We start from the raw sequence: 9,275 nt of genomic DNA on the forward strand, positions 1-9,275 counted from the left end.
TGTGCTCACTACGCATTTGAAAAGTACAATGTCATCATAACGCTAGCTGCTCATTATGGTATAAAGAGCTCTCTTGGCACCGTGATCTTGATGATAATTCTCGCAAATTTTTCACAGGGTTTTTGAACCCCTTTGTTCCAATAACTGTTGGAGGACTGGTCATCACAGCAGGGCAGCCTCTAGACGCTCAGGTTATCCTTGATGAGATGAAATATCAGCTGGCTCTACTCGGACTGTGCGACGGTCCATGTTTGGTGAGCAAAGGACGAAATGCATGGTCTGCTTCTAAAGAGAAATTAATTATTGCAATTTGGCATCTTTTATTAGGAAAACTTAACTTTCATTGTTGGAGTAAGATATGAAGAAATTTATTTGATTTAGATAATCTTTCTAAGTGCAATAAGCATACAACACTGCAATATATACAGATCCCACCCTCAAAAAACAAGAAGTGACTGGTTTGTATCAATTTACTAAAGACTTTCAAAGTAAACAGTTTTCTTATGAACTCTTACAGATCTGTCAGATAACAGTCGAAATGGAGAACGCATTCAGTCAGAGCCTGCCAGATGAACAGCAGCATGGATGCCTGGAAGGTAAGTAATGACTTAATGCTCACATGTGCATTGAAGGCAACAACTTAGATTTGTGAATAGTGATTGAATGTTTTTGATTTTCTTGATAAATTTTTTGTTCGGATATGACATGGGGATCATAACGTAGAAACTTCTTTACATTTACTACGTAAACTTCAAATATTATGTCTATTGTATATTTCTTACCGCGGTATCCCTAGGCATGACATGTGCAAGTACTACTCTTCCTGTATAATTCTTCTCATCAATCCTAACTAGCTTCCTCCCATGGAGGTTATTCGTCGAGGACAGCTGGTTGTCTATGGGTTGTACCAAACTACTTTTAGGCAGGGTTGTTGACACATAGAGCACAACAGGGACAACATTGTAACAGCATCAATTCCAACGTCCGTGTTTCTCTTCAAGTTGGTTTATGAGAATCAACACATCGCTTATTATAACCACATCATATCAGCTGTAAAAGAGTTCAGAAATGAAAATCAGCATGTGATTTATAAAGGCATTTATACTTATACAGAGCTACAGAAGTAATTGCAGTTGCCTTCAGTAATTGTAAGTGGGTCAGAGGAACTACTCGTATGACTTCCAAGGGTGTGGTCATCTTGAAATCTACTCATGAGCTCATAAAAACCCGGACAACAAACTCAAATATTTCCGTCTTAAGAGAATATGTGCCTTTACGTTTGTGCATTTAAACTCATTTGATAAGTAGATAATAAGCTTGTTATAAAATCACTTGCATTACTTTCCGACTCCTCTCGCATCTGTGTTTAAGACGCTTCCATGGCCAGTGCTCAAAATGATATTCTGGAATCATCTTCGAGTATTTTTTTTAATTTCATAATCCAGGCATAGACGAGTGCGTGAGCAGCCCTTGTTTGCTAGGAGGGACCTGTGTGAATCATGATGGCGGCTACAGCTGCGTCTGTGTACAAGTGTACAAGTGTACAAACCTACACGCCACCGTGTTGATACAAGAGAGAAAGTGCAGTCGACTCGTTTCTTTGGGTCATTGGCAGGCTAGTAAATCCCTAGAACAGATCGCTTATCAAACGACGCTGCACTTTCCTCATGTTGTGGTCCTGCAGTAATCTATTTCGATATCAAACAGGTCAAAACAGGCTCAAAGGCTATGTTACAAAACTGAAGCCGTGTGTGGGAAACATACGTTTGAAGGCAGTTAACCGTAAAGTCGAAAATGCTTTAACGTAGTTCAAAAATAAGAACGTTTGGATCCGTTCTGTGATATCAGGATAGACGGGGATCACTTTCTATGGACACTATTAAAGTAATTTACATCATCTTCCGGAAGTGTGACGTCAGAAGGTGTGGGTAGAAATGACAATTTTACAGAAGAAGAAGAAACATCGGGAAAAGCAAGATATTTCAACCCATACCCTGTGGTATGGCTAAAATATGAAAACGTTTTCCATTGAAAAGTAACGGACTTTCATCTTGTATATTGTAGTATTACCCGATATCTCACCAAAGAAAGAAAACCATTATATTATTGTTTTTGAATGTCTGAAAAATACTGTAAGCTGATAGATGATTCCGTATATGATATGTTTTACAGGTCACCCTTGCAACAGTACTCTCCTTCCTGTACCCAGAGATGGCGCAAAAATCTGCTTTATGAGTCCACAAGGAACAACGCAAGTTTGGTACTGCAAGATGCACTGTAATGCGCCACTCGAGTACAGTAACCACCATGAGGACATGTATGAATGCGGTGCGCACACGGCATGGCTATGGATGGTCCGTGTGATGCGTCCAAACGGTATGCCAGTATTCATCAGTGGCAGTGTGGGAGACTGCTCATCAGGTATGCATGTCAAAGATTGTCTAGACCTTGGAACAAAAAGTGATATGATAGAATCAACCTGTTGATTTATCCATATATTTTCATACATATAGGTAGCTTATTCGTTTGTATACACTTATTTTGTTTACAAGTACATGTATATTCGTAGTAGCCCTTACATAGTTACGAAAGTCGTTGTCCTTTTGTTTTGTCAATAAAGATTTCTATCAATTATGTGCTCACTACGCATTTGAAAAGTACAATGTCATCATAATGCTGCTCATTATGGCATGAATATCTCTCTTGGCAACCGTGATGTTGATAATAATTTTCGCATTTTTTTCACAGGGTTTTTACTACTACCGGTTGTTACTGTTGGAGGACTGGTCATAACAGCAGGACAGCCACTAGACACGCAGGCTATCATTGATGAGATGAAGGATCAGCTAGAGCAAATAGGACTGTGTAATTATAACAGCCCATGTCTGGTGAGCAAAGGAAGAAATTATACAGTCTATGCTTCCGAAGAGAAATTAAGCATTGCAAATTGTCACCTTTTCTCTGGAAAAACCTCACTTATATTTTTGGTGTCCGCTTCTTACGACAAAAAATCATAATCATTGTAATTTGACGCCTTTTCTTAGGAAAACGTCACATTGGCGTATATTGGCGTAAGATTTGAAGAAAAAAACAACAATTAGTGACTGGAAATTAATTTGCATAAATTTGATAAACGCTTTCAGTTTAAACAGTTTTCCTATTAATTTATACAGATCTGTCAGATAACAGTCGAAATGGAGAACGCATTCAGTCAGAGCCTGCCAGATGCACAGCAGCATGGATGCCTGGAAGGTAAATGATGACTTAAGTCTTTTAAGCTAATATCCAACTTAAAAGTTGGATATTAGCTGTTATTCTAAATATGATCATTTTCCTCCACACAATACTATAGGGCGAGCTCAATATAGAATTATTATGTAAATGACCTGGTCAGAAAAGCAAGTAGATTGTTTTCTTTACTCATGCACAATACTTAGCCTCCACTAGGCCTTCGTATGGGGGTTACGAGGATTGTAGAATTTGGCAGAAAAATCAAGAAATTGGCCAGGGGAGTCAGTCCACGCTAAGGTTATTGCCCCCACCCCCCAAGAAACATGAACCGAACTGGCCGACCAACTCCTCTGACAGCAAAATTCCCCAGGAAAATTTATTAGTCTCCCTATAATAGCCGGCGTAGTCATAATACTATAGGGATAGCTTAATGGTATGGTATTGTGTGTGTGTAGTCTGACAAAAGACCACGAAAGAAAACATTCTGCATGTTCGCATAAATGTTGCCATTCTAGTTCATTAATAGCACAAGTCAACATTAAGAAAGCTGGCCTCAAATATTTGTTTGAACCTTTTATTTATTCATGAGACGCTCAAATCGTTCTGTAGGTCGCTTTACATAGAGGTCGTTCAAGGTTATCACAACGTAAACTTCAAAGGTGGTTGCCAAATTTAGAGACGCCTACAAAAGTCAACAACCGCCAGAGTAAGACCATTGAATACTACTAATAATAAACATTTTAACATGTAAATGCTATAATTATACAATTATTATGGTCCTCACTTTTAACATATTTGCTTTATTTGCAAAACCATGCCCGAATGCATGAACATTCTGAAGTAAAACGAAAGAATGCATAATACTAACGTCTAATCGCCTGAAGGTGCATCTATTATTGGATTTGACTTCTTAGAAGGCAGTGGTTAATGATCTGTCAAATGCATTGGAAAATAAGTGTTTTAAGGGTGCAATTTTGCGTTGAGCTTACGTCACTTTAATAAAGAAGTTTTAGACCTTCAAGAGGATGGATAAGTCAAGTTACAAAAAAAGCAAGGTTCTGTAAAAATTAAATGTTGATACCAGTAAATATGCACAAGGCATGTTTTTGAAAATATTTTTTTGTTCGTTTTGTGTTTTTATTGTCTTTTATATCGTACTTTTCGTTCCCCTAAACAGCCCGGCCGGGCCCCTTTGTAGAAATGTGACGTTAGGTGTAGATATCTATGTAGATCGTTGCTGGGAAAGAAACAACTGCTGCATGTTTGTCAGTCAAAAGCGCCGTGCCAAGGTTATCTTGGGTTCGTGCACAGAGCGGAGGTATCGGGACGGCCGACCGGTCATGGACAGATCTTAATGACATAAGGCTACACCGACTCAATTTTAGGGATGCCATCCCCGCGCGCAGTGGTAGTGACATGTCACCCAATAGCATTCCTTGTCGATCAGGATTTTATGCTTGTCAGAGGATTTGCTCTCCAGTGTGGGGGGCACATGGTCAGAGCATGAGGCTACAGCACCCTTTCTCCCCCTTCAAACATTAATGGCAATATATACATGATTGAATAAGAAAAAAACGAGCCTAGGAACCAATAGACTAGATGTTTAGTCTTGTGGTTTTATCAGTTGTTGTTTTTTTGCTGGATTTTTCCGCATCCAGCAAAAGTTTGGGGTTTCCAGAGGATGTCATACATAAAGTTAAGTCAGTGTGGCCCAACTAAAAATTTTAAAAAAGTCATACGATTCTACGCTCTGGAGAGGATCGGAGCAATAATCGACGGTAGGCTGATCCACATAAGCACCAATTTGTCAAAATAAAACAGCGACCTTCAAAATATGTCTTCCAGTTGTAACATTTATTTTTTATAAGTGCTTGGATACTTTATTAGTCCATTACCTGCCCTAAATGTTTTGAGCATCAACCAGACTCTTTACCTTGACGTCAGCGCAACACGCCCGTTACGTGACCTGCCTCACGTTACTCTCCAAGCAGAGGTCCGGCTGTTTGTTTTTACATTTTTATGCGTTTTATCGGTCTAGGCAGCGAGATATCAACAAAACGGTGCAAAATATAAAGCAACTTAAAATCGTCAAAAAAAACAGCCGAAGCCTAACATCTGCTTGGAGAGTACCCCGTGCCAGTGTGAAGAGTTTGCACTATTTGTCCCTAGGGGTCAAGGATGTGATGTTGACTTCCTACCAAAGTCAAACCAATCCGCGCGCTGCACCCTCGCACAAGAGAACGTTATCAATACATACAGAAGTAGCACACGACCAAACCCGACTCGTACCGCAGTCTAACTCAGCTCAACAGTCGGCAAAGATGTGGAAGTTTCTACTCTTCATCGCAGCTGTGATCGTCTGGCCGGGGTCGGCAGAAGGTACACTTAAACTTCGTGGCAATTTAGCGTCCTTAAGGCTTAGGTCACATTTCCGAACCGGAGCCCGGCCGGGATGTTTAAAAAACGACAAATTTGAAGGTATACGTTGAAAAATACCTAAATTATGCCCATGAATCTTATGGTGATATTTTATATTACTATTTTACCGACAACCCCCGCCACCCCCCATCCCCACCGTTACCTCGCCAGCTGCCAAGCCAGAATAAAGTTACCGCGGACGACCCATTATTTTCTTACTATCCTTAAGGCGCAAGAAAAGGCAAGAGCAGGCCACAATGTTTTATCCATGCATCAGCGTCGCTACGAAAATCTAGCATACTTGATACATACCCAACAGGACGCCTTCGAAATTTAACAGTTTCGGATAGGCACATCAGGGTGGTCTGATCGTGTAGCCGGTGCTCCCGGGGCCCCCAACATGCCCTCTACTAAGCTCAAGCCAGCCAGTGTCTTCTTAACGCATGAGGGACGGCAAGAGTCGGCCAAAATATTCCTTACTTTCCCCACCAACAACCCCTTTCCGCCGTCACTCCTTACCCCTTATCTCATCAGGCCAGACGCCAAGACGATGGATATTTTTTAGATCTGGCTGGGGTCTGGGAGTCTGTATCTGTAAATATGATTGTACGTCTGTTTTTTAACAGTCCAGGAAGATTGGCTACCTACATCTTATTGGGCTGAATAGTCTAAAGTGTCTCCTGCTTGCGACAGGTGAAAATGTCGCCCTGGACAAGCCAGCGTTCCAGACCAGCACCGCTCTGAACCTCGGGGCTGCCAGCAACGCTGTAGACGGGAACACCGATACCGACTACTTCGCTGGTTCCTGTGCCTCTACTTTAGAAGACAGTAACCCAGCCTGGTGGGTGGATCTTGGAGAAACACATATCATTGACAGGTGCGTGGACAGCAAAACTTTTTGGCGACGCCTCAGGGGCTAGCCTAACAGTATAGAGTGCGTCAGTTTGCAATAATTTCCAAAACCTGGTATTTCTGGATTTCTTTTCGCATGTGCCTAGTAGCATTATCCATGGGGAGGAGTTAACTCGGGAAAGGGTTGACGGATCGTCATGACATTTGGAATGTAGATAGCTTCGGAGATGCCTTATAAGATGAAGTACCAATCATACAAATAAGGGGCTAATTTATATAAATAATGAGGACAGTTTATTACATACATGTGGCACTGCACTCAATTTTTTTGTAACTTATATTAACGGTGCCACGTACACGGTACAGACAGAAGGTAAACACGGTATTTTCTTTTACCTCCCCGACCGAAGTCAAGTACCCATTTTTACACCTGAAAGTAAGGAAATTCGTGTAAAGTGCATTTTCCAAGGGCACAACGTCGGGGCACGGCGGGTATCGAACTCAGGATCTATAGATTCCGGGCCGAACGCTCTACGAGTTACGCCACGTTCCACTCTTTGACTAGTTGAATACAATAAAGCTGGCAACGTTTACTTGTTTCTTAGAGTTTATAAAACCCAGGTACCGATGATCTGTCTTCATTTATCTGTAGAGTGGACATCTTCAACCGCCAGGACTGTTGTGGGGACAAAATCAGCCCCTTCAACATCCACATCGGGGACTCTCCGCGGGTCAGCGAGAACCATAAGTGTGGAGGGGATCACAACATGGACCCACACCAGCCGGCCACTTCTGTCTCGTGCTACGGTATGAAGGGACGGTACGTGGGCATCCGCCTCCCCGGGTCATTCCGAACTCTGACCCTGTGTGAAGTCCAGATATCTGGCGGTAGGCATTTTCTTCCTTCGTTTTCTTCATTGATACGTTTTGCGCTTACATGTAGAAATAACAGCAGTAGTGGCGTCGTGTGCGGCCTAACTGGTAGAACGTTCGGCTAGGAATCTAGAGGTCCCGAGTTCGATACCTGCCATTGTGGCATTGACCAAGTCCTTATCACAACTCCAGACCGGGAGTGTGACGTCAGCAAATGGTCAAAGGTGCTTGGAAATCGGCATCCACCCCCGTCTTGGTTAAGATAATGATGCTGGGCTCTGATGTAGAAGGCCTCTTTCACACAAAGTAATCATGTTCGGATTGAAAAAAAAAATATCAGAGGACTGATCGAAAGCTTGTTTGTAATTAAGCGCTTCATTTCTGTGTACGGCTATAAAGTTTAATATACCATGAGATAAGTAACTGTAGTTTCATTTTTCCAGAACCCGATGACTGCGCGTCATCCCCATGTGTCCATGGGACCTGCTTTGATGCTATCGACGGGTACAGCTGTTTTTGTGAACCCGGCTGGGGAGGAACCAACTGTGATACAAGTTAGTGGCGCTTGGACTTTTGCATTTCCATTGATATTGTAGTGTAAATTCAATACAGTAATGATGGCAACGATGACGATGATGATGATGGTGATGTGATGATGTTGATGATTATTATCATGATGATGATGATAATGGTGGTGATGATGTGATGATGTTGATGATTATTACCATGATCATGATGATAATGGTGGTGATGATGATGATGTTGATGATTATTATCATGATCATGATGATGATGATGATGAGGATGATGATAATGGTGATGATGTGATGACGGTAATGATGGCTATAATGATGATGAGGGTAAAGGTGATAATGATGATGTGGATGAAAACATGCCACTATGTAACCCTTTATAATACCTTTATTTATTCCAGATACCGATGACTGCAGGTCCTCCCCATGTGGTGAACACGGAACCTGTAACGATGTTGTTGGGGGCTACACCTGTACCTGTGATGCCGGTTGGGAGGGGATCAACTGTGATCAAGGTTAGTATGCCCCACACATATACACAGTACATCAATACCTAGCCACAATCCAAAATACTGATACTATTCTATCATCAAAAAATAACACCAAAGCAAAGTGGGTGTGCAAATAGACTATGGACTATCGCACACTACACTATAGCACGTGGTTGTTGGTCCATATTCCTGCAGTACCTAACAATACCGCTAGTGGGCTCAAATTCGTCTCGGTGTGTACACACAAGCACCACAAAAAGGTAACTTTGTTGGAGGCGAACCTGCTTCCTTAGGATCATCAGAAAAGTACCCGTTGTGTAAGACTATAATATCTATGCACTTTTCCAGACATCAATGAGTGCGAGTCCTCCCCGTGTGTCCACGGATACTGTAGTGATGGAGTGAACAGCTACACCTGCATCTGTGAGCAGAACTGGTCAGGGACCAACTGTGATCAAGGTCGGTACTTACCATGAAAGCTCATCTGTGTTGGTATAATCTGTATACAAAGACAAAAATAAACTGGAAAGGGTACAGTGCCAAGCTGCCAGATTCTGTACAAACAACTACAACGGGGATGCTAGTGTTACCAAAATGAAAACAGATCTGCAGTGGACATCACTTGGAGACAGAAGGAAAATATCCAGACTTTACATAATGTACAAAACGACCAATAATCTGGTGAACGTACCGACTGATAAGTATCTAACACCAGCTCAAAAAAGAAAAAGAAACAACTATGACTTCAACTACCAGAGTTACCAGCCTAGGATTGATGTGTTAAAAAAATGTATTTTTCCAGAACTGTCGTAGAGTGGAATTTGTTATCACCAAGTACAGTAGAGGCATCTTCTCTTGATAGTTCAAAGAACGCTGA

At 41.7% G+C, this 9,275-nt stretch overlaps 1 protein-coding gene across 1 annotated transcript in view; it reads left to right on the forward strand.

Moving 5' to 3' along the window:
* Positions 1-8,874, forward strand: part of LOC118427929 (neurogenic locus notch homolog protein 1-like) — a 10,823-nt gene extending 1,949 nt beyond the window's left edge. The window contains exons 2-9 of the mRNA XM_035837897.1: positions 2,173-2,421; positions 2,749-2,888; positions 3,174-3,252; positions 6,343-6,526; positions 7,154-7,389; positions 7,818-7,928; positions 8,309-8,422; positions 8,747-8,874. Of these exons, the coding sequence (XP_035693790.1) occupies positions 2,173-2,421; positions 2,749-2,888; positions 3,174-3,252; positions 6,343-6,526; positions 7,154-7,389; positions 7,818-7,928; positions 8,309-8,422; positions 8,747-8,874 (1,241 nt within the window). The remainder of the gene's footprint in view (positions 1-2,172; positions 2,422-2,748; positions 2,889-3,173; positions 3,253-6,342; positions 6,527-7,153; positions 7,390-7,817; positions 7,929-8,308; positions 8,423-8,746) is intronic.
* Positions 8,875-9,275: the final 401 nt, after the last annotated feature.

The sequence above is a fragment of the Branchiostoma floridae genome, chromosome 12 (genome assembly GCF_000003815.2).
Source record: "Branchiostoma floridae strain S238N-H82 chromosome 12, Bfl_VNyyK, whole genome shotgun sequence".
NCBI classification, from domain to species: Eukaryota; Metazoa; Chordata; class Leptocardii; order Amphioxiformes; family Branchiostomatidae; genus Branchiostoma; species Branchiostoma floridae.